Source organism: Ciconia boyciana, chromosome 1 (assembly GCF_034638445.1).
Source record: "Ciconia boyciana chromosome 1, ASM3463844v1, whole genome shotgun sequence".
Taxonomy (NCBI): Eukaryota; Metazoa; Chordata; class Aves; order Ciconiiformes; family Ciconiidae; genus Ciconia; species Ciconia boyciana.
The window spans coordinates 197967193-197993701 of record NC_132934.1 but is presented as its reverse complement, the minus strand read 5'-3'; the positions used below and the strand labels follow the sequence as shown (position 1 = coordinate 197993701).

The 26509-nt window shown below is 38.9% G+C and overlaps 1 protein-coding gene across 1 annotated transcript in view; it reads right to left on the bottom strand.

Moving 5' to 3' along the window:
• ATP8A2 (ATPase phospholipid transporting 8A2) overlaps nt 1–26509 on the bottom strand; it is a 349297-nt gene that overhangs the window by 280815 nt on the left and 41973 nt on the right. Inside the window, exons 3-9 of the mRNA XM_072850471.1 lie at nt 12503–12602; nt 11805–11903; nt 10946–10991; nt 6639–6679; nt 4727–4800; nt 1730–1799; nt 153–280 (exon numbers count right to left, since the gene is read on the bottom strand). Coding sequence (XP_072706572.1) covers nt 153–280; nt 1730–1799; nt 4727–4800; nt 6639–6679; nt 10946–10991; nt 11805–11903; nt 12503–12602 — 558 coding nt within the window. The remainder of the gene's footprint in view (nt 1–152; nt 281–1729; nt 1800–4726; nt 4801–6638; nt 6680–10945; nt 10992–11804; nt 11904–12502; nt 12603–26509) is intronic.

Genomic DNA, 26509 nt, shown 5'->3' with positions numbered 1-26509 from the left:
TATACTGGCAGATGCTCTGATTGACAACTGTTAATTATTACCCTCCTCTTCCCCGGCAAAAATATGCATATGCTCAGTGTTGCAGACTAAAAGCACATAGGAAGCATTTTTCCTAACCAAATGAGTTTATGGCTTTGTTGTCAAGTCAATACCTTTGACCATCTAGGCGCAAGTTTCCAGTGAAGTCATAAAGATGACGGTTGGGTCCTTCACATTCTATCCTTCCAGATACTTTCATCAGTTCTTCTCTTGACTGGAGACTAGCAGTTTGAGACAATCCCTGCAGAGACCAAGCCAAAGGAGATTCTTGTCAAAAATTGTTATTAGAAGGCAACCTAGGAAATTGGTGCTTTCTTCCAACATCTAAGACATCAAATGTAATTAAATGTGTCAAGGTTTTCTGTTGAATTTGTTGGTGGTTTTGGTGGGGTGGGGTTTTTTTTGTTTGTTTTTTTATTTTAATAGCTATTCAATAACTCTTTCCCACAAGGAAGATTAATTATAGACACATATGATCCTGCTTATATAGGATTGGTTTAAATCCCCTTACACAAGAGTTATTATTACCTAGTTATTATTACCTACATGATCTCTCTGTAAGCAAAAGGGAAGTCCCATCCACAAAGCACGGAGTTGCACATATGCAGGAGGAAGTAGGAGACAAGCAGTATAAACAGGCCTGGCTTTACTCTGCAAGTATAGCTCTGCTGATGTGTTACTGCTGCTAAATATAGTCACTCCTAAGTGTATTCTCTCTTGGGTCACTGCAGCCGTTATGCTCTGATCCTACTCAAGGTTAACAAGGTTAATTAGCAACCATTCATGCAACTAACCTAAAGTATTGCTCCTCCATCTCGGAGTGCACATACAACACTGCATTGCTTTTCATTTGTCTATGAACACCTGCACTTGGTTAAGAGTGATCCATTTCATGTTTCTTTTGCCAGATTTTGACTGCAGCACTGCAAGCCAGAACAAGACCTTAAAAGGCCCCACAACCTCATTTTTGTATTTTAGGCATGTATCGTGAAGAAAATAAAGTCTGACAGGAAATCAAGATCTGATCTATTGGACTGACCCAGAACAGTAAATCACATTTCTACAAAGGCAGTAAACAAGCAGCAAGTGTACAGCTTTTTAAAAATAAATAATCTGTATTTCAAAATCCTAATCCAAATTTTTTTTAAATGAAAGAGGGCAGAGGTTTTGAACTATTTCTAAACACCATAATCAACAGTATTTCTTCAACAAAACTAGAAATATCCAAATAAATTCTACCACTTACCACAAAGAGAGAACAAATTAACTTAAACATATAAAAGGTCCTTTTGAGCACACACAGAGGCAGAAGCAACAGACAGATTGGCACTTGTGACAGCAGAAACTGCAGCTCATTACAAGCACAGCTGCCTTTTTTTTTTTTAAATACAGCACTTCAATTCCACTTACTGGACTTTCAGCAAAACACAGCAAGGTCTGCTTGATTTGCCTTGCCTTTGTGGGCTTATAATAATTCCTTCAGATTAGTTCCTTACACTTGCACATGAAGCATTATTGCTTGGGTTTGTATCTGTTGAAAAGAAGGCTACAGCCACCTGGAAGGAGAGATGCTTTTTTTTTTTTTTTTAAAGAGTACTTGTATTGTTGCCATGCAAGCTAGACTCCGCTTTGTAGCTAATATTAGATACCTAAATAGAAAAAGAAAAAGGTGAAATTCAGTTTCTTTTACCTGTCGTATTTTAAGATTCGTCTCCCCGTCAAGATTAGCTGTTTCAATATAACACATGGCTTGTGGTTCACTGTGAGGAGCATAAGATTTTCAGTATTAAAACTCAGTACTTTTTGTATACTACTTTTGCACTAAAATGGTCCACAATACACTTCTTCAATACACTGCAGAAGACAAAAATCCATATTGCTGGTATATGACCATGAAAGAGCCAGCTGAAAGTATACATTTTACAGAGATGTCTTTGGATATGAACACTCTCATACAACAAATTATAGAAAAAGACAAGTCTAAATCTGAAGGTTAATAAAAATTCAACAAGTCATGATAAACTTAGACGCCCAAAGTGGACTATTTTACATTGCAATCCATAAAATTGCTTCAGATTGCAAGAGCTATAAAATACTAAGTATTGAACAGTGTAAAAAGGGGAATGTGCTTGGATGAAGAGGGTGGTGCTCTCTGCTATTGAGATCCATCTGGTACCATGGCCACAAGATCACCTTAAAGTTGAGGGACTTCTGGAGGTACATCTGAAGTCACTGCTAATCAGCTTTTTTTTTTTTTTGAGAATCAGAAAAGGGTACAATAAGATTGAAACTGAGGGCTGTGATCTGCATCTTCCACAGATGCTTCTGCCCTTACCACTGGGGGGGGGGCACACCCCACACCCACACAAAAAAAACAACAACAAAAAACCTTCCTCACAGAACTGTGAGTTTTCCATTAGTCAAGAGCTTACCTACATCTAACACAGAGGAGGTCTGCATAGGTAGCACCTGTGATAGGGGTACTTCTATCATGGATCTTTTCCTGACACGCCCCTTAAGATTTAAAACCTCTGTATGGCACCACCAAAACTGTTTTTCCCAACTGTCTTCTCAGGCTGCTAAGGAATATCAGTTTCCCATCTGGACCCAAACGTGTGCTTCTTCAGCATATCACTTTTCATACTCTTGAGATGTTTCCAGTTCTTTTCCAAAGTAACCAACTGCTCTAACAGCAAGTGTACTTAATCAGCAAAAGAGTCAGTAATAAAGGCTCCTTAGGACAAAAATTGTTAAGAAACAGACAGGTACATTTATAACACAAGCAGCAGCTAGATTTTTCTCTCCAGAGAATTTTTCTTAAAAAAAAAAAAAAGGCTCAGAGTCTGTTGTTCGTCTCTTCCTGTACATGCAACCTGAATCTGAACCCAAGAAAGCCACAGATTAAGTCCAGCTTGATTCCAATTTTACTTCTGTCACAAACACCTTATCCACTACAACAGAAGTGGTTAACTCAGGAGGGAAACCTCTTGCAAGACAATTCCTTTTATTTCCACAGAAATGTGGAAGTGTTTCCATACAAAGTTGTGTTAGGATTCAAATCTTTTTTCCTTCATGTAAATTTTTTCTCAATGTAAAATTCATTTGATGTCACCTTTATTCTATGTGGGGAAAAGAGTCAAGATAAACAGTTTTTATTTCATCTCTGACAGCTCAGACACAGAAAGTTAACACATACAAGCAAAAGACCCCACCCCTTCAGAGCATGCAAAGCCTTCTGGTGAACTGAGGACACTTAGTATTGTCATTCAAAAGAATCATGGGAATAATACCAATTGTAAAGCAGAAATGCCACAGAAATTGTTATTTACTTCAAGCAAAGCTTCTCCCAAAACAACAGACTTTGGGTTAATTTCTCCAGTTATGTGATTATCAATGACAGCAGGTTAGTAGAATAATGTAGAACAAAAAGCTGACCCATGCAAGTTAAGAAAGAGCAGAAGGTTTTGTAGTATAATACATGAGAGAAGTTCGAGTAGAACAAGTATCCCTCAGTGCTGAAACAGCAAGTTACTGATGTCAAAGCATAGCCTAGCTAACTGCATATTAAGGTTGACAACTGCTTATTTAAAATGAGGGGTTTGTTTTAAAAAAAATACAATGTTGTATACCATGGAATGAAGATACCTCTATCCTTGATCATGTGGCAGTTCAAAAAGACTGAGCTTCCCCATACAGCTTCCAAAAAAATGAAACCCCCCAGGAATGGCACAGACAAGAAGGAAGGAGCAGAAAACACAGTAGCTTAGAAAACAAGTTCCCTTAGAAGTTGGGTCATCTAAGAGAACTGTAACCCAGAAACCAGAGCAACCTGCAGTCACTGCTGAAAAGCATGTGGATAGAAGGAAATTATGGAGAAGAGCAAGGTGTCACAAGGTTTGACTATTAGAAAAAAGCATGTTCAAGAACAGGAACTGCACTATCATCTCTTGTTTAAATCTCATCTAAGACAACAGTGGTCTTTATTTGGCCTCAAGTTGTTCAACACAACATAGGATCTAGATTAGCAGTCAAGGTCCACTCAAATGCTTTTAGGAACTAGCAACCAAGCTTTGTTTGCCAGTATAAACAAGTTGTCCCATATTTCACAAATAAAAATGAGCGGTACTCAACATTTACTGTTGCTACCATGCTAGGGATGGGCTATATGTGCGCTGTATCAAAGACAGGGAGTAAACAAATGAAGCCCAAAAGCTATTTTGCAAGCTAGTTATTAGATGCCAGCTGCACTAGCCTTTTAGAATTACTGTTTGAAAGAAAAATCTTTCCTGAGGGGCAGGAAAATATGCTGGAAACTCAGTGGAATTAATTGGAAAAAAACTTAAGCTTCCTTAATTAAATGGAGGATACTCAGAAGGCCATAGAGCAACTGACAGCATGAAGCTTGTGTAACAGACCTTCAGTCTTCCAACAACCTCAATGATACACTTCGTGAGTTACAGATACATCATATTATGAAGTCTTAAAGAAGCTTTCTTTCTTGAAAACCTATCTACAATGATACATGAATTATTGCCTAGTAAAGCACTGTTTTGACCTTGTTGAAATTTAGATGTGGAGAAGAATTAGTGCCATCTGATGTCTGTTTTTATTAATAGCAAATACAGAGCTTAGAGTCCTCTGTACCTCAGTTCATCAGACACATCATTTCCACACCCATTCAGGATACCTGGAAGATATAATGATCATATCTGCTGGAAGATGTTGCCCATTGGTGACCTTCACAATATCTCCTACTGCTACCTGTTCAGTCAGGGACAGGAGTACAGTAGCATGGAAGAGAAAAACAAACAGTTCGCTTGTCCAGAATGTTACCAGTTTGTTATTTTCTTTCAGCCAGTCAAAAGAACAGCATGCACAGAACAGCTAGAGACAGTGCTTCTGAAAGTCAGAGTACTTTTCACTGCAAGCTCGGAAGTATCAAAGCCTTCCCTTTTCTGAATGCAAAGTAAACAATTCTCTACAGAAAAAAATAGATATACTCAATTGCAAAGTGTGAACTTCTATGGTTTATATTTACTAAAAGTTACTTTCTTCTATTATCCTGCCATTATCCAAATTGGAGGGGTTTTTTTCTTTAGTTTTATTTAACCTATGGAAAGTTTTTTTTTTCCTAGTAAAAGAGTTATCTTTAAACTGTACCTTCCTCATGTATCAAGAGTTTCTCCTATTCTTTCTCTGTGTTACGTACTTACCTACCAAGTCATCACTATAATTTTCCCTTAGCCCTCTGTAGACGCACTACTTGTACTGGTCACTAGCAAGGAGTATTGTCTGTACAGATATATAGTATCAACCAGTGCTTCCCTGACCTATAGTCACTTGAGATGTGCAAAGTCCTAATTTCTGCAATACTGAAGACCTAAGAGTTTCCAGCACCTTTAATGGGAGTCACACATGCATAGGACTTTCATTCTAAGAAGTACCAAGTAGCATTCTCAAAACAGTAAGCCAGGCTTGTCTGATAAGTATCAGACTGCTTAGCACCAATGCACTGATAGTCTGAAACAGCCTTAAAATATTTTTAACACATTAATTTATAAAAAATGAAACAGATGGCATGTTTGAACAGGCAGATTCATTAGTCTTACTCTGATCCCACTGAAAACAAATTCCCTATCAATTTCAGCACAAAAGAGATCAGAAGTCTGCCTTAAAGTAAACCAGGTGGATAGTACAGAACTGTTATTCCCTAACAATAAATGCAAGCCTGGTCAATATGCAGATACAAACACAGGCCTATTCAAGAAGTGCTTAAAGGTATAAGAAAACCAGATTCCAGGCTCAGCTTTAAATATCTTTCAATTCAGTGTTCTCACTACAAATAGCACGTGGAACAGCATAAACAGGCATCAGCATTAGCCATCAGAATCCCTGGTAATCTTTAGTTTATAATACAGCCTAACACTTCAGCAGGATTGCTTTTAGGACTCTTGAGGTGGGTCTCATTTCCCAGAGGTTTTAAAAGAGTGTACTTTTTCCTCATTTATCAGTTAACAGGGCTAATTTTGTCCTTAAAAAGGCATTAAGAGCCACAATTAGATCAATACATCCTGAGGGATTTCAGAAAGTTCTAGAAATAATGCTCACCAGGTCCTGGCACAGGGCTTCAACAGAACATGGGTCCTGAGTGCCTGAGGTAGCAGCCCAGCTTGTGTTCCTTACTTGAGGAAATAGCTTACTAATTAGCCTCAAAACCTAAGAACTTTTTAGCACAGGTAGCAAAATAAGTCTCTGTTCAACTTTCAGGGCAGGTACAGCATTGCAGTGAAAGCTACTCTTCTAGATGCGGACTGAAAACAAAATACTGTTTACACCCTGGACCATATTAACTGTCCAAGCAGGAACAATTACAACAGTTCATTAGCATGACAGAAACATAGTACTAGGATTTAAAGATGGGTACTCAGGTGCCTTGCTCAGGGCAATTTTCACTATTGCAAAAGAAATACCCCACTCCCACCCCAAGTCACAGGGAATTCTCACACAGTGTGCATTAACTCTAGGCCTCTGAACTTATTCCAGCAAAAGTAATTCTTGAACACCTTCTTCCATTTCCTCCGATCCTCAATTTTATTTACCTCTTTCCACATAATGTTCTGCCACATTCCATTTCTTAGAACTGGAAAGAAAGTTTAAAGTTAGATTAGAATAAATACCCAAGATTTGGACACATTTCAAAACAAGTATATCAGCAGTAGTGAACATTGGCCAGAATGGGAACTAACACACACATCAGAAAAGTAGTTTTCAGAAGCTGGGACCACATTTGTCCACAGCTGTTGGCATGTGCATCCAAGCAAGAGGAAGAATGTGCCCTTAGTATTTATAACGTATCATTTTTATCACCTGCTAGACAACAGCTGGTGGCCTGATTTCTTCTTGGCATCATTTCATACTAATGCACAGATGGGCAGTGTTGTTACTTGTTTGGGAAGTGACCTTCCTTAAAACAAAGGGCATTATTGCCCACTGTCAATCAATACCAGGAAGCATCTTTACTCTATGTATGACAACCACAGTTTTCACTTCTCACCTTTTTCCTTGCATTTTATTCATTATGTTTTGACTCCGACACATCCAACCTCACTACCATATAAATTGCCTTTATAGGGCTGAGGCTTAATTGTCAAGCTAGCTCAAATTCTTACTGAAAAGCAAAGATCAGCTTTGGCAGAAGGAGAATCCTAAATGCTGAAGCTCACATTAAAACAAAAAAGAAAACAAGGCACTGAACCAGGCCTTGGCTTCTGTAGTGCCCAAGTCCTATACTGCTGTTTTAACACACTCATTGGTCATGTACTCTGGAACATGCTTTTCCATTTAAATAGTTCCTCTAGATGCTATACACATACTTAATACTAGCCTAGCCTAAACAGCAAGGTCAAAAATTTATGCCCAATCATTGGTGAGTAACCAAATCCAGTTCAGGTCTGATCCCACCCAGTACACCTAAACAAACTCAAACCCTTCACTGAAAGCAGCTGCAGCCAGTTTTTAAAGATGTTCAAAAAGTGTAGTGTGCAACAGATGAAAGTTTAAGAGGCCAGCCCCCTACTTTGAATAAAATTTCTCCTCAGTTCTATGCAATTCACATATGTAGCTCATTTGAAAATCATACCAAATTCCCAGAAGATACAATTCTGCTGAATACAGCCTCAGCTGTCCTACTCAGGTTAGGGCACTCCCCAAACAAGAATGCAAGACTTGTCAGACTAGATCGAGTACAAGAAAGCACCTCCTGATTCCTGTCCCCAGGCCACACACTTTGGAACACTGAATCCTGAAACTTAATATTACAGCGGATGGATCACAATGAAGTAAACCATTTAACAAAAAATGGGTGGGCAGCAACAGAAGCACTGCTAGTGATGCATCTGAACTGCTGAGCTTCCACCCGAACAAGTATATGCAGCTTAGGGGAAGAACAGTTTTGTTGCACACCTTCCTTCCCTCTTCTAAGCTGTGCTTGAATTGAGCTCTGCTTAGTTCAGAACACAGGAGAAGGCCTGAGCCCAGAACCTCAAATGAAAAAGCCACATAGATGCAGCCTTGACTCAAAACCCAAACCCTCAGAAACAAAGTGCAACACTTAGCATCTCCTGTTCCTTGCTTTAAACAGCTCCCTGTTCCACCAGAACGTCTTGGAGACATTTCAGCAAACAGTTCACATTGTTTTCTTAAGTAAATTGTCTACAAGACCAAGTTCATGGCATTTGAAGCTACAAAATATCTTCATTGCATGTGAACATACAACAATTTAGCTTTCACACTTTACTGAAATAAATTGAACTAAAAACTAATTAGTCAAGCATATTACTGAAGCAACTATTTTTTTTAGACTCATAGCCCCACAATCTAAAGAGAAAGCTTCCATTAAACATAAAACAGTTCAGAATTTTGGGGGTTGCAATTTTGCACCTTCTACTCTACTTAACCCAGTTTTATAGGAGTACTCCAAAGGACAGAAAAGACTGTTTTCTCTAGAATATTTATAGGAGGGTAAAATTGATGGATTATTCATTGTCAAAAGGTATTTGGTTAAAGTAACAAAGAACAAGTACCTAAAAAGACTGCTCCTACTCAAAAACAGCGTTTCAATACAACCCTTCTGTCTAAGACTTTCTAAGATTAAAACCAGCATATTAATGTTCTAGATCCAGGACTTAATACTGTCACTCACACCTAGGGGTGTAAGGCCATTTGAAGTGCTGCTCCTGAAGGACAAGCATTTCCTATCAGTCTTATACAATAGTTTGCTAGCCCTGTGCTTGTCTACTATTCAAGGGCATCCCATACAGTATTAAATGCTCATGGCTTATTCTGTAATTTGACAATGAGAGGATCAAAACATCAGAAGAGTTATTACTGAGCTCTCTACATCTATGCAATATGCTGCTCAGGGGCTTCAATTTGGGATTATATTTAGTCTGGTCCCTAGATTGAATGTCATCTCCATACGCACCACATGAAGCTGTCCAATACATGAAACACTGACTCAGAGCCTAACATGCTCCAGCTCCTAATGGAGGTGTACAGTGCTCATCTGGAGCAGAACTTTCAGTTTAGTTTCCTCCAAAGGGAATTTAACTCCTACATACCAAAGCCACTCTGCAAAGCAAACCAATCCTTTCAATGGGAAATTTAATGTAGGAAGTGTGCTTTGAAGATACACTACTGCTCAAAAAATAAACATGAAGATAAATGCAAAGCGTACATGAATATTATGAAACAAGCATCTAGTCATTGCAGTCAGTGTAGTTCAGAACATAGCTAAGCAGCCAGTAGATGTTTACTTTTGAGTGAGTTGAACCACACTCTGTACTGGTTGCATTGTCTAGGCCTCACTCACCTGTGAGGAGCCTAGAGGCACATACAGAACTTAAATTTAATTCCTCTTAATCCCGCCTTGAACATAAATTAGCTTTTCATTCTCATAATACAAGTCTCAAGAATGAACCTCTTCAGCTTTCCTCTTAAGAAATATGAGAATACAGTTTTAAGTATTATTTTGAAAATTGTATTTAGAGTATTCAAATGTAAAAAATAAAACTTGAACTAAAATAATTTTTCAGGTGCTAAGTTCCACTTCGCTCCATAAGAATACCTTATGTTCTTTAAGGTTGTCTCTCCACAAGTACTGTGATAAACTTCCCTTGAAGTGTTTGTTAGCACATGTTCTCTAACTACAAATGAATTAGAACTGCCTATGTGACCTTTGAAAGAGCAGTCTTTCATATTACCTGTACCAAGGCCTGTTGTGCTACAGCCAGTTAATTGCCGATTTCTCATGACTAATAAATACAGTGTTCTCACACTTGACGCATCTTCCCAGATTCTTGTAGAGAAATTACATTGAACTGGTAAAGCAATGCTTTTTGATGTTCATTAATATACAACCTCAATGATCAACTTAACTTCTCAAGCACGAAGGAAAACCAACTCACTGAAAATAGTCCTGCAAACATTTTGCCTGTGAACTGAAGCATGGAGTTAGCAGGTTGTTCAGTTCCCCATGTTCCTTTAAGTGTTTCTCTAGCTTCCTGACACTTAAGCTAAATGTATTTGGGAGGAAGGGGCTCTACTCAAAGGCCAAGTCCCTGTGTCTTCTGTTTCATCTGCAGATCTCCACAGAGGAGCAGTGAAGGAGCTGTCCAATACAGGAACACAGAGATCCCATGACTGCAGCATGGACTGACCATAGGGCAGCAATCAATAAAATCTTTGTATTTTCTGCACAGGTTTTCACTTAAGGGAGATGAAGAAAACGAAAATGATGTCTCCAGGTATTCAGTGCCAAGTAGCATCAATGCATTAGGGATACATGTAGGCATTCAGAGGACAGTGTTAAATTCTCTTTCAATAACACTTCAGGAAAGCAAATCTACAAAATCCTCAGAGCTCTTCCTATATTTTAAGGGCAGCAGCATTTACAAAAATGACTTAAAATTTCTTTGACACCAGCTTTTAGTGTTTCAAGGGGTTGTTGGGGTTTGCTTGGTTTGTTTTTTTGGGGGAGGGGTGTTTGTTTGGTTTGTGGGTGTGTTGGTTTTTTTAAAGAATAACCAGGATGAGTTTTGGTGGGGGAGAAAAATTGCTTGGTTTTCTTGGAGGAGCTGAGACCTGTATAACTTCGGACAACCTTAAAATTACATGAACTTTTAAGTTCTAATAATCACACCCATGCCTCAGCCCCAAGTGTCACACAATCAGCATCAGTCTGAAATATTTAAAGTAAAATCCTAACATACCAGTAACTACCTAGTCCAAAAAGACATGCATTCCCCACTATCATGACTGTTTAAGCAAAAGAGTTGCTCAAAAGTAAATGTTCTGGTATTCACTATTTGCACTTTAAATATTTAACTTAAAGACTGTTTAGTCTTACCTATTGTTTTCTTTTTATTCACTGCACTGTCTGCCTTATGCCTTTTCTGCAAGGAAAGAACACACTTCATTACAGATTCCAAAACCATTACAGCTAGAAACATGACAAACTGCAAGATGATACATTAGGTCATTTTTGCCCTTATGTTACTTTTTTTTTAAAAAAAAAAGCCACACAGCTCATCTAAATCCAAATGGTTTGTAGAAGAATATAATTTAACTTTAAAGTGAGAGTCTCCGTGTTGGAAGTCAGGCTCAAGCCTGAATCAACAGCAAAAAAAACCCTAATTCTCCAAAACTGGTTTCTGGAATAAAAACAAGGGGAACAATGAGGAACAGTATATTTAGATGACAGCTGCACTATACATTCTATGTGCTGTTTGTTTAGACTGATTTCTAAATTATTTTATTAATTAGAACTTTGCAAAGCAGAAAGACCTTTATTATAAACAGTATCCAAGTAAGTTAGTGCAGATTTTCTCCAAAACAGTTTGCTCTGTGCTCAAGTTGCTTTCCCCCTGCCCATTTTCAAGAACAACTAAGAAAGCCATCAGGACTCTACAGTGTCTTTCTAGCCAGGCCTTTCTAATAAAAGGATGACTAAACAAGTTTGAAGAGGTAGAAACAAGTGTCCTGACTTCTATTGTTTCCTTGTTCACCATCTATAATGAAAATGCTTAATTTATCTCAGTGCTATACAAATTCTTGTCAAGTTCAGAGCTTTGAAGTCAAAAGGATATTTTGCTGCTGTTACGGAATGACTCAATAGACTTCAGAGATGCATGGCTTTGTGGCATTTTGTGGCTTTTTTTTTTTTGAAACACTGTCTTTAGCACAACCTTCCCCATAATCATACTCACATAGTCTTCTATAATTTCTTTGATGCCAGCAATTGTTAAAATAAATAGCAATGGCACCAAGGTGGTATATCTTCCTGTTGGAGAGACATCTGGAATTTGCTGTGAACAGAGGGAGGAGAGATACCTATTTTATATTTGTATTTAAGTATTTAAAATTCGTTTCTAGTGAATTTAGAACTTTATGCAAAGCTCTCAGAAGAGAGAATGCAGAGCTTTCTGATTTGTGCCTAACTGACATACAATTTCAGTGGGCAAACTAGCCTAAGCTCTCAGCAGATTTGAAAAAACTACTACCATAAAGTTAGAAGATAAAGTATTTGTACATGCCTTTTATTCTACTTCTCTTCACAAGAAAAGCATTCAACTAATACAATTCAACTGGAAGCAGTGATAATCTGGACTATCTAAACAGTCAGCAACTTCACAAGAATCCACAAATGCTTTTCTCAGTATGATCAATAGCTTAATGTTTTACAATACTACTACTTGTTTTTACTTAAGAATAAGATTAGCTTGATTTCACAAAATACACTGGAAAAGCCTAAGTTGCCTTCTAATTTCAATTATAAAGTACATACCTCACTAATGTTACTATTAAAATATGTCTAAATTTCTTCGCAGTTAAGCATAACAACTGAAACAAGTTTTACTGCATTACAATTTCATTTTATAACCAAGGCAAACCAATAAAACAATACCTGCAGTAAGGCAATGAAGAGGAAGAATGCATTTGCAGCTTTTCTTATCTGCTCATACAGGAATCGAGGTAGAAATGTCACCACGCTGTACTTGGCTGTGCTGCAGGTCAGAAGATTTTTATTTTAGTACTTCATTGGAAAAATCATATAGGGATTATGACCAAAAAGTTTCAAGTAGGCTTCTAAAAACCAGTGTCAGGAAGATCACACAGTAAAGACAAATATAGAACATGAAGTTGCCTGTGTTATGAGGAAGAGCTGTATGGAACAAGAGAGGTATCTCACACAGACCCAGAAGACTGACAGTCCCACTTTAATCACTGGTACCTTTATTATTGCATACACCACCAGATAATTTACTATTCGTCCAAACTTCAGCACCATGAACAGGCAACCTTTTACCTTAGTTCCAAGCACTTGATCAAGTGCTTACCCCTTATCAAACCATGGATTTAAGTACTGGGGGGAGGCAGAGTTGCACATAGAAGTTCAAAACTCTGCAGTGCTATTTTTAAAATGACTCATTTCCCAGTTCAGAACCACTCTATACTCATTATGAGCAATCCTCCAGAACAATACACATTTTTTCAGATTAAACTTTCCTATTTTTCCCCGAGTAGTCATATTACTATTTCTTCTACCTTAAAACAAGAGTATACTGCACTAACTAGTCTCAACAATCTGTGTAATTTTGTCTTCCTCACATCAAACTCATGACAGGCATGAGAACAACTTCAGGAAAAGAGCGTCCAAGATGACAAGAATATTTAACCATTCAAGTTTTGAATGAGTTCTGTAAGCCACCCCCATGTTGTCAAATCACCAAAAACAACCTAAAAAGAGATTAAGACTCTTATGTGCAAGTCCTTGCTCTCTGAACACATTAGTTACAACCCAGTCATCTACGTGGCTTCTTGAGACAGGTTCTCCAGGATGATGAGTTTCCTTGCACTGTCTGAGCTGTATGGGACTGAGTTTATCTAGTAGCATGTAGTGTTCCATTATACAAGAAAAAAGACATTTTTAGACTAAGAAAAGCAACTCTGCCTTGCCTTCCCCCACTGTTAACTACTGGGCATCAGCATGAGTCAGAACTTTAAGAGCCAAGTGCTTGCAGCTGTAGTTCAGGTGTCTTCCCCCAGACAAGGAATGTAAGCTCTGCAAGAGCCAGAGAACCTGCAACAGGAGTTTTAGTTTGTATCATTTAGTTGGGGTATCATTTTGTTTGTGGTTTTTTTTTTGTTTGGGGGGGAGGGGCTCGTTTGTTGTTTGGTTTAGGGGGTTTTTGTTCGGTTGGTTTTTTGGGAGGGTTTTTGGTTTGTGGTTTTTGGTTTTTTGTTGGTTTGTTGTTTTTTTTTTTTTAAGAAGGCTTATATTTCCAAGGAACTGAGAACCCTAAGATATTCCTTTCAAGAAAGAAGAAAATTGTTTCCTGAAGCACTGATAATAACACACCTCCTCAAACACAGGCAAGATGTTGTTTTATTGAAGTTTCCTAGAAGTGTCAAGAGCACCTTTCCATTAAGGCTGGTCCTCTGTGTGCAATGTTTTTCTTGTTCTCTCCCACCAATCAGCCTTCCAGATCAATTAAAATCCATGGCATTACTATAACAAATCATGAAGGACTACTATAATCAAATGCTTTATCTACATGATATGCTTTTCACAATTGACTGCTATGGATAAAACTCTTACTACAACCTTGACCCAAAGGCAATTAAGTTCAGTGGGGTTCTCTTATACTTAACTTTGTATGTACAAGGTTAGAGAACAGCATTCTCCAAGACCATATATTTGCTGTAACCATTTTCTTCTCCCTCCTTTCTTCCCCATCCCCATTTAATGATATACTGCTGCATCTTCCAAAAATCAAACAGTAACAAGGGACAACATGGCACAATTTGTTATACGGAACTCCATTTTGGACACTAGAGCAGCATCAGTGAGGCAAGTTAAACAAAATGATTAATTAAAAAACAATGAAGATACCATCTTATTAGACTGTGCTAGTTATATTTCAATTCCACTTAGTTTCCTATTCAAGCAATTACAAACCCCTTCTAGGTTTGACGCAAATCATTTACTACTTTAACTGGATCTCTAAGAAAAGGCAACATGACAGCATTTCTAGCACTACAGCCTATAGACTTCCTATTGCTACTACTGCTCAGCAGAATCATGTATTAAAATGCTCAATGGGATATTTTACAGAAGTTGCAGGTGGTCATACTTCAACATAAATTACACCAAGCCAACTGAGTGAAAACACACATCCAGGTTTACAACATGTCATGTAGTACACTCATTGTATAAATGAAGATATATTATTTCCTTGAAATGCTATTAGTTTCTTCTAACTTTTTTTTTGTTTTAAGCCACATTCGCTTAGTCCCACGTGTAATAGCCTTCCTATACTACAGAATATAATTAAACATACATGTCTCAGAAGTACCTTGTGACTTTAAAAATATGAGTTAATCAAGTTAATAGTTTAGACCCACCCTGCAAGTGAATTCCCCAAGCAATACTAATTAGAAATCGAGAGTTGGCAGATTTTTATATCAAAATAGTATTTCCCTGGATATCACAGTCCTAGGACTATATTACAGCAAGAATTTGCTGATGGCAATCAAGCTGAAACATCTATTAAACAACATTCTACCATCTACCAACTTTACAGCTAACTGGTGCAAACAATATTTTTACTCTAATGATCATGTTAATGCCAACACAATAAGGCTCTCGTGAATGAGCTTTATACATATCAAATCACTCCATCCAGTGCTTAAGTAACATGACAGATGCTGACAGAAAATAGGTACAGTTCTAATTAGAAAGGGGCACATTCAGCTGTTACCGTGCAGACCCAGCACAGTAATCATGTGTATGTATAAAAAGAAGGTGCCTGTTATTATTCAAAAAGAAAGCTTCTTATGAAAAGCTAACTAATACTCTAATCTGGGCAGGAGTATTCAATTAATTTGGCTCTGAAGAACAGCTCTCTAAAGGACAAATACAATACTTACAAATAAAAAAAAAAGCTTTGTGCTCCCTCCCAACAGATAGATGCATAGTAGATTACTTCAGGATAATCAAAACTCAGAAAGAAGTTAAGATCTACAGGTGAACCAGTAGAAAATTCAGGCAGCTCATTCATAGCACAATTTTGGTCACTAAAGATAAATATCTGCAAAGGTGAGCCCTCTGACCAGCCCAAATCAGAACTATTTTATCTTCAAAGAAGTGCTCCAAGAACACCAGGTCTGCAGCTCACAGAACAGGTTGTGGCAGGGGGAGGAGGGGAGCACATGCAGGAAACCAAACAACAAATTGGCTTTTCCTAATGCAACAGCTGTTAACTATGCAAACCTTGCTTAACTACACAAGTTTGATGTTTGAACAGGTGTGCAATCATTAGAAGAAATCCGTCTCCAACTTATATGCAACTTAATTCATATAAGCCATGTTTCAAGTTACACCACTGTGCAAGTGAGGAAGAATGCTACCAAACACTGTTAAATGAAAGAGTTTGGATACACATCAGTACAGCTGAAAGAGTCTGGCCCCACTGTTTCTAGGGCAGCGCAGAGATTTTTCTGAATGCAACCACTGTATAATTTGAAAAAGGTCAGTGTCATTTACATACCTTAATTCATTACCATGCTACTCAAGAGTACCAAGGATTAGTTATTTTGATAATACTCACATGAAAAGTAGCCAACAGTAAGCTGAGAAATTCAATAGTAGTTTTCCAGTATAATTCCCCCATTTGTTAACATGGAATTTTTGCATGACAACTCCCATAGTTGCCATTTTCCCCTGTTTTGGCAAAACTTCTCATGAAGTGTCATGGTTTAACCCCAGCCAGCAACTAAGCACCACATGGCCACTCGCTCACCCTCCCTGCCCTGGTGGGATGGGTGAGAGAATCAGGGAAAAAAACCATGGGTTGAGATAGAGACAGTTTAATAGGACAGCAGAGGAAAAGAAAATAATAATAGTGATAAAAGAATAGACAAAACAAGTGATGCACAATGCAACCACTTACCACCTGCCAACTGACACCCAGCTTGTCCTGGAGCAGCGATCACTGCCCCCCAGCCAACTCCCCCCAGTTTATATACTGAGCATGACATCATATGGTATGGAATACCCTTTGGCCAGTCTGGGTCAGCTGTCCTGGCTATGCCCCCTTCCAGCTTCTCACTGGCAGGGCATGAGAAGCTGCAAAGTCCTTGACTAGTGTAAGCACTGCTTAGCAACAACTAAAACATCAGTGCATTATCAACATTATTCTCATCCTAAATCCAAAACACAGCACTATACCAGCTACTAGGGAGAAAAACTCTACCCCAGCCGAAACCAGGACAAAAGTTTTACTCTATTGAATCATCCATGAAGAGGCAAAGGCTGCCAGTAAGAGAAGCAAAGAGGTTACTTCCTCGAGAAGTGTACGTGTGCTGGCAACGTTCAGCTGAATACAGATCTACATTTTCCCAGTCAGCTATTTAAGCACTTCCACACCTTCCCTGACCATTTAGATTGACAACTCAGATGAACTTCACCTTCAGACTAACTACAATAAAGAAAACAGGACTTCCTTGAGACACATATGGTCTCATTTCCAGGGTGATAAGTACAACAAACTGTCCTTTCCTACAGGCAGCTATCCCACAGCTATCCATTCCCCAGTTCACATACTTTAAATACTCTCAAATCTGAGAGCTGAAGAATGAGAGTTGCTTGATGTTACTGCTTTTAAACACACATCAATTCGCAGGAACAATTACTAAGAAAGCCAGGCACAGACACCTGAACCACAGCAGAGGGGCTGGGTAATTAAAGTGAATGTTAAGGACCTGAACTCTTCCCTCACCAAACAGGCTTTGTTTCCATTAACACGTACAAAATGTCAGATGCCCTGTAACAGATAAGGAAGGAAAAAAAATAAAAAACCCAAGACAATCTGCTTGAATTAAGGGCTCAAATACTGTCTTCAGTGGAACTGTGTGTGCATGCTAAGGCCCTGCAGGCACATGACACTTCTTTTAATGGCAAGACTGACATCAGCTTCAGAGGTTCTGCAGTAGCTCTCAAGTACAGAAGCAGTATGAACACAAGCTACCTCCAGACAGTCACCATTGCTGTGGGAGGCACAGCAGCAAGCTTTGCATATTTCAAGTGATATTTAACTACATTAATCAATTATTACAATGGATGCAGAGAAAGCTCATTCATAAGAACATCTCACCAATAAACAACGCTGACACACAGAATACTGGCTAGGTTGTTACAAATCCAGGTATCACGAACAAGCTTTTTAGCAGTTGCATGCTTATGACAGTGAAAGATCATTCACCTCCTTGCAACATATGGAAGGTGGTGTCTTTTGATCATGAATCTCACTAAAGATACACAAAAATCAACTGTTTACAAATTCCCCAAAGAACATATCATGAAGGCTTATAAGGAGCAATTACTTACATGCCTATGAAATGACTACTGGTTGACTGGAAACTAGGTCCTAAACAACTAGTGTTGGTTTATTCTAGCAGGCAGCAGTTTCTGTCTGAACCAGTGCAGCCCCCAATCCTATCGAAGAGCTTTGCTCTGTCAGATGAATCCTTGAGACTACAGTTCCTGCAGAGGAAGACTTTAGCCAGTAAGGGTTTCACCACTCTGTATATGGCCTGTACAGTTCCATCAGCTAAGACAAGGGCATGTGATGCTTAAGTACTCCACAGTTTGAGACAGACTCTGAGCTCAGGTCAGACCAGAAGACTGCAAAAGGAGCTAGACTCATTCTTGCACTGTAAAGAGTGCATGACTTGAATTCTACAAAATATTATTGCTTAAAGCTGAAATGCCTGACCAGAGCATGACAAAGAACCAAGAGCCATCACATCAGAATATCTGTCACCCAGCTCCAGGGCAACCACTGTCCATAGTCCAAGTACTTGTTTTGTTTCCATCTTTTCCGGTACTCCCCTACAGCTACAATGACACCTTCTACATACAAATTCACATATTGTCAGAAGTTAAAACTGGTCATAACTTTGTTTAAAGGACCTTCTTCTGCCTAGCCACTGAAACATCAAACTCCAAAAGATTTTTTCCAACAAAAATGCAGCACAGGCTGGGATCTACCTGGCTGGGGAACAGCTCTATGGAAAGGGATCTGGGGGTCCTGGTGGACAACAAGCTCGACATGAGTGAACAGTGTGCTGCTGCGGCAATGAAAGCCAACAGGATGCTGGGTTGCATCAAAGGCATCACCAGCAGAGGTAAAGAAGTCATTATCCCACTCTACTCAACACTTGTCAGGCCACACCTGGAATACTGTGTTGTTTTGGTCCCCACTACGCAAAAAACATGTGGACAAGCTGAAGAGGGTCCAGACAAGGGCCACAAAGACGATCAAAGGACTGGGAAGCCTGCCATATGAGGAAAGGCTGAGGGAACTGGGTTTGTTCAGCCTTGAAAAAGGAAGGCTTAGGGGAGACCTTCAAATACTGGAACATGGTGAGAAGAGTGGCTACAAAGCAGATGAAGACTCCCTTTTTACAAGGGGTCACATGGGAAAGACAAGGGGTAATGGGTACAAGTTACTCAGGAGATTCCGATTAGACAGAAGAGGAAAATTTTTCACAATGAGAACAATCAGCCATCGGAATAATCTCCCCAGGGAAGTGGTGGATTCCCCAACATTGGACACTTAAGATTTGCCTGGACAGGGTGCTGGGCTTTCTTGTCTAGACCGTGCTTTTGCCAAGAAAGGTTGGACCAGATGATCCTTGAGGTCCCTTCCAACCTGGTATTCTATGATGATTTTATGGAAGTCGTTACAATACTTTAAGGATAAATCTGTTGTCCAAAATTACCCACACAGACAGTGAAACTGATTGGGAGTATTCAGATGTATTAATCCATTTGAACTTTGGCAGTGTACAGAAGACACTTATAGCAGCTTCAAACTAGTAACTAGTGAAACTCTTACCAGTGGGACAGTTTTCATCAGTGACCTCATCACTTCCCCTCGTCTCTGTTAGTGCAAGGATTCCTTCCTTTACAGGATGGGCTCCCACCAGAAGTAACTAAAGGCACCACTGCATGTTTGCAAGACTTGTTATTCCCCTCCTTTGTAACAGGAGGAACTGATCACATCTTAGTATCTCTGAGCCTTCTTTTCTCAAATCATACAATTTGGGGAGAAAAAATTTTTTTCATACAGGTTTAAAAGAGTCAAGACATAGCAAGCCAGCCCACAAACTCCCCTGCAGGTCAAGTTCTACCAAAACCTGGTTTTCGTAGGCCAGAATGGTTTGGGTCTGCTGTAATAAGACACTGAAGCTCTTCTGAAGAAGAGTTTATTTCAAGTTAAATTCAAGACCTCATACATAACCAAATAAAAAAAGAAAGAGAAGCCGACAAGCTAGACAACCAGCCACTAAGGTTTAAGAGTGTTTTACACAAGGGGGAATCTAAATTAGCACAGACATCTCAAATATATTCTTACTATTATTTTACAGTAATGCACATCATTAGTGTTGTGTCCTACACCAAAGCCTAATAAAGAGGCAGGGTGATAAGTGCAATATTTATTGATTACCATTGCTTCTGCTGGCAAGTAGTGTTATATACCCTAATGCACAAGTTCCATTTCGGGAACAAGATGTGCAGGCTGACAAACCCAGCTTGGCTAAGCTATCTGCACTTCCTAAGAAGCTGCATTAGCAACAGGCTTATCCTTCAAGTGCTTCATTTTGGTTGTTAACAATGGTCTATACCAAGACAAGACAAAAGCACATAAAAATGCATTATGAACTGTTGTCCACTGAAGCATGACAATCTTATTACTGTAGTTTAGCAAGATCAACTCCTAACTATGTAAGGATTTTTCAGAATTTCTAGCCTACAGTATCTTGTGCCAAATTGCCCCAGTATCAGCAGGACTTCTACCACAGGTAGGCAATGAAAGACTACAAAAACTAATGTAATTGATGTTGCCAAAGCAAGTATTACTTCCACTAGAAAGGCCTCCTACAGTAGTGCTCATGGCAGTCTTAATACACAGTAGGCATTAGCCCAACTGCTTATGCTCAGTTTAATCTAAAAACAAGACCTCATGGTCACATTTAATAGAAGTGATAGCATTTTTGCTCCCAAACCCTGTACCCTGGAGGCTTTTCCTAAAGCATGCAAACAGAAAAGGCCTTTCCATTTGTTCTCTATTCATGTAATCCCTACAGAAAGGGAAACAGACTCCTGGCTATTTTTCAGTAACAAATACATTAGACAAAGACTGTTTAGAAACAGCACTAAAAGCTCTGTAGGCATGATATTGTTTCAGCGTGCTCCAATATTGTCAGGTCATCACTATAGAAATATGCCCTTGCTTTTCAGTAGCCCTGCTGGCAAGTACAACTCAATAAAATAGAGCTGACTGGAACAGTTAGCCTAGAAATACTACTGTCTAATAAAGGGAGTTTAGTACCACATTTAGTTACTGTGCAAACCCAAAATAGGCTTCACAGTAAACACACAGCATTGATATGAAGATGACTGAAAAAATACCAAGGCAAGTCACGTAAGTTAGCTGGCTGTCTAAAAGCCAGATTGCTAAATTCAGTTTTAAAGCCATTATTTAATTCTAAGTGTCACCACAACTTAAGCAGCTATTGTTCCAGTGACAAGCAGGGGGGTGTTAGAAGAAAGGAATACTTACATTTCTCTCAAAACTGAACAAATATCTTCACAGTCCACAGAAACTATATGGAAAGCCATTATTGCAGTTCTTGAGCTCTACTTAGGTCTACTTAAGAGAATTTCTTACTCTTCTGCAGGCCACCAGCAGTCAGACAGTGAGGTCTGCAGCGCTGAGCAGAAGGCTATACACACACAACTGTAAACAGCAAGAGGCTTCAGAAAGTGTGATTTATTGTATGTACCACCTCCAAGTCCTGAAAGACACCTGCTTTGACTCCACCCTCACTCAAACTACGCAAAGAATCACCAAAAACGTTTAGTCTCTTCCTGTTCACGTAATTCTCTGGACAGAGATCACCAACAGCAGAGGAATAAGTAGAAATGCAGAGTTACAAGGTAATACACACTGCCAAATATGTGCCAATATTTATTCAAAAAATATGTGGGAAAGCAGCTTTGTTTGCATGAAGTCAGAATGCATTTAAGCTTTGGCTCCAGTGTCTGAAAGTCACTTAAACAGTGACTTTATCTAAAGTACTGTTTAAGTATCTAAAGAGGAAAAAGACCCAGTTTAATTCCCCTGCTGTGTGGCTACTGCTGATGTATGAAATCCATCATGGTGAAAAAAACCAAACACCACAACATGCAAAACCACCAACAAATTTCAGGATGCCAGAGCACTCAGCATGCAGCAGGTGGAAGGGCACTAGAGTGCTCTCACATCTGTTTTCTTTTTTTCATCCAGACATTTCATCTAGGCAAAATTCAACGGTTTAACTGTCCAGGGGCTCCGTCCCTAGGAGTAGCCCACTAAGACCAAAAACACAGCATCTTGAAACACACTGGCATAATCTTAAAACACAACATCAACACCAGGCATATAACACCAGTTACTTTTAGTGAGTTTTAATGGCTAAAAAAATCCTTCTATAGCTGTACCCAAGCCTTTTACATTGTGGTATATTACAGTATCAGCAATAGCTGCACTGCAGGAAAATTAAGTATTTGGTGATTTACGAGAAGTATGTAACACTGAGTATTTCTTTTCAGTTAAGAACAATATCTACCTAGAACTGAAAAGAGTTAGCAGAGGATTAGTTTAATACATGATTACACTTGTACAATTCAGAATATAATAATACATTCCTTTTTTGAAGAATTCCAAAATGCTTTTCTGCAGTCAAGCAAGCGATCTGTTCACATGACAACAGAAGAGATTTCCAAACGTAATACAAACACTAGTACAAATGGCCACTGTGCCTGAACTCTACCAAGAATAGAACTGAACACAAGTAGAGGCAGTTTTACCTAAAGAGCAAAGGCACATTTTAGCGCAAGAGGAATGCTGGTCTATAGCATAAGTGCAGATAAATGCACTTGAACATAGCAAACTACTATTCACATTTTCAGCCACAGATCATGGTGAATACTACTTGGGATATTCATGTTACAAGGGTCAATACTAATTGGCTATTGATACTATCAACTCCTATTTCAGCAGCAGGGACTCACTAAGCATCACTGAGAACCTCCCCACACATTCAAAAAGCACCAACTGCTCTAAAATCATGAGTGGCTTCTACAGTACCTATTTACAAGCAATGCACTTCACTTTAATTTGCAACATACAGCTGAAATTAAAGAAGAATCCAGACTGTTCTACAACTTTGTCACCAGCAAGCATCCTGCAGACACTGATGGGACAGTCCAGGACTACAGATAGACAATAGCCTGTTTAACACGGGACTTGGGGTGCTAGTAGAAGCCTTGTTAGTCTTCAGCGCTAAATTCCTAGTGGTGGTGCTTCTGCCTTATGAAATGAGAAATTCCTTCTCACCAGTTTGCTTGAGTTTTCAGACCTTGTACAGCTTAAAAGTGGAAATTGAAGGCTTCTTGCTTGTTATCTTTTCTAGCAGAATTTAACTTTTGCCTGTATGGAAGAGAAGTCTTTGAACAGAGGATTTTCTGGATATCAGAATGCATCTTTTGGGGCCTCCCTAATAGATCAAGCCACCAAATTCTGCCCTGATGAAAAGCTTTTCAACAACACTTCTGGATTCAAGATACATTAGAAGTATATGAGTAGAATTTTGCCCTTCTTAAGTGGTGCTTCTGCCCCTGACCTCCCCCTCAAGCCACATACCCAGGCTGAAATTGGAGTCCTGATTCAGATGTAAATCCGATTTGCACCAGGATGTGCTACCAGACCTTGAATATAAGAATATTACATAGAGAAATGGTTACAGTGGCAAATGCAATGTACTTAGAAAATGTAGAGACATCTGCAGACGTACTTAAAACTATTTCAGCACTTTTGTACTTCCTGGATCAAGAAACCAGAAGTTCCAACTACTTTTGCATCAACATGAGTACACACGCAACAAGTGATGGGCTCAAATCACTTAACTGGTGATATTTACTGCACGCACTGGAAGAAAGTTTCAGTACAGTACTGTTGTACGTTCAGTATAAGCCACTGATATCACAGTTGATTCCTATATTAATAACAAACATCAAGGAGTTGTATTTACATGAAAGCCAGATCTGTGTAACATTCTCACTTTAAGCAAAATAAACCAGTCTGCCACATGGCACTGAGCGTACATTAGGAAAAGTATTCATGCCATTAGTTTGCTGATTTCTGAAGTATTGACACCGCATTCAAACCACTACCATCACACCTCATCTGTATCCCTGTGTTTTTACAAGGCAATAGGCAAGTTTGTTTTCAAACTATAAGATAAAGACTTTCGAGTCGCCTCCCCCACCACTCAGGTAATCACATCATAAATCAAACTTCATAATAAATAACTATGGTTTAAGCAATCAGGCAAACTCTGGTAGGAAAAAAGCAAACCAAAAAACCCACCACATTTCAAGTCAAAACCACCAGCCTGGCACTTCTGCTGAACAGTTATTTTCACACTGTGCTGATCTGCTACGTAATGAGTGTACAAACTACCATAATCACTCACATTGAATCAAGCCACCAGCAGAAGAGTTAGAGGCTGGAAAAATTAATGATCCACTACCATTTTGTGTTTCACACCTGAATTAGAAGGAAAAATCAGTACTTTAAATAAGCACAAAGAAAGCCGCCTTCTCCCACAGCACACTGGAAGCAAGGGAAAGAAGTGTTGGCTGGGGTCTCTGTAGAAGCCTGACTACTATCTCACATTGTCCATAGCCAGGGATGTCTTAGGTTTATGAAGGCTGTTAATAGACTTCAATCCCCAAATGCAGAACGGCTGAGAGTAGGTTATAACTATTGCCTTTAAGTCACATAGAGCTGTGTACAGAGTGACTGGCAGTTTTCAGAACTTAAATGTTTCATTTCTTACTGAAACAAACTTTACAGTACAGAAATGCTCCTATTAAACAGATAAATATTTAAGTCACATACATTGAATAAATCAAAACAGGTACTAGTCAGCTTTCATAAAAGCAAACATACTTAATACCACAACTACAGTTGTGTTGGACAGAGTAATCATTTGTTCCATTTCTTACATATTTGAAAGCTTCTAAAATGCTTCAGCTGAAAATGGAACATCATTTATCTTTTATTAAAAGTTCCAAAGAGTTACACATACACAGTTTCTCAAACTGAACACAGTAGGGATAAAAGCAGCTTCTAATGGAGAGAGAAGAGACATGTTCCTACAGAAGGAATCATTGCTGTGGTAGTGTAATAAAGAATGGTGACAGCCATATATACACACATGTAAAGGACCAAGCTAAACCCAGCTTACAACACACAAAGTTTTACAGCACTAGGTTTTGAAATAGTTTGTGACAAAGTTTGAAGAGCATAAAAAAAATTTAGCCATTGCTCTACAAGTTCTCATAATCTCACTTATTTATACCAGAAAGCCTAGGGAAAGAAAAAAAGAAATAGAGAACAGTTCTTCCTTCTACATCTTCACACTCACACTTTAAGACTTTCGGAAGTGTCAGTGCCTCACCCCATCTTGCCATCCAATTTGCTTTTGCAATAGCACTATATACAATTTAGAAGTGATATTAGGGAATGATCAGTTTTGCTTAACTTGTGCAAAATTAAAAAACATTGTTACTTGTCACTTTTTCCTTTTGCTCCCACAAACATAGGAATTCACTTTTAACAGTGACTCTCCCCCAAAAAAGTTAAAAAGCTCAAGATGCTTAGAACACCTAAAATGAAAAGCCATACCATCAACCTACCTCCCCCCACCCTCTGCACCTCCATTTCTTGCTGTATTTTGCTTAGTTTTGAGCAAGCTATTCCACACTACCCCTTTATTTGGAAAACTTCCTATGAACATCCACAAATTCCCACTGTTGTTCAGAGAATCCTTGATGACTACCAAAAAAACAAGAATCACAGTCAAAAGTCACATGATTTACAAGAAACTGTTTTATTATCTCCTTCAGTTTATTTTTCCATAAGCCCTTATGTACAGGTACTTATCTGCTTACACAGCGCCTTGTGCTGTGGTACGCTAATACCTCCTATGGAGACAAAGTCTTCAAATCCAACGGCACTGAGAAATCCAGAAGCTGGATACAGTAAGAAATTCCAAAGACAATACAGAACTGCAGTTCAAGAGAAACTCTAATACACATAAGCAAGCCAGTAAATAAACCAACGTTCATGCTCCACACAAGGCACCCTTTCTCAAATATTATGAGCTCAAGCCAGCTTTGCCTTCATTCCCACTGGGCTGAGGGAAGAAAGCTAATCCAGAGGATGGAGAGCACACAACCAAAACCTGTCACACTTTTAAAAGTCAAAGAGAGCAAAGCTTTCCTACTGAGCAGGACCAAGTTATTGTAAAGTCAACTTAATGTCTAAATGACACTAAGGAGCTAAGATTCCTAATCAGATAGTGCAAACACCTCTACTTTCCCACCACAGTACCTGCATTTTGTCCTACCCCTCACACACCAATATTCCTCGTGACTCAAGTTGCCCTTGTCAGGAGGCAAAGCTGCAATTAACTATGGAAAAACTCTTACAGCTACCAGGAAATGGCTTCCGGACAGCAAGCTGGACACAGGCATTGGTAATAGGGCTATCAGGAACAAGTTCTTGGTGGCGGAGTCACACACTACTTTTTCATAAGATTAAGCCAGATAAGAACAGAACCCCTTCAGGAAAACCTAAACTACAGATTCTGCCAACCCCCATTCCCTGCTTTTCCTTCTGTAAAGCAGGAAAAGCACACGGAAAACGGTCAAACTCAGTTCATAATTAGTCAAGGAAAAATAAAATAAAGTGAGAAAAAATCCAGTGTTGCTGCCCACATAGAAAAAAGCAAG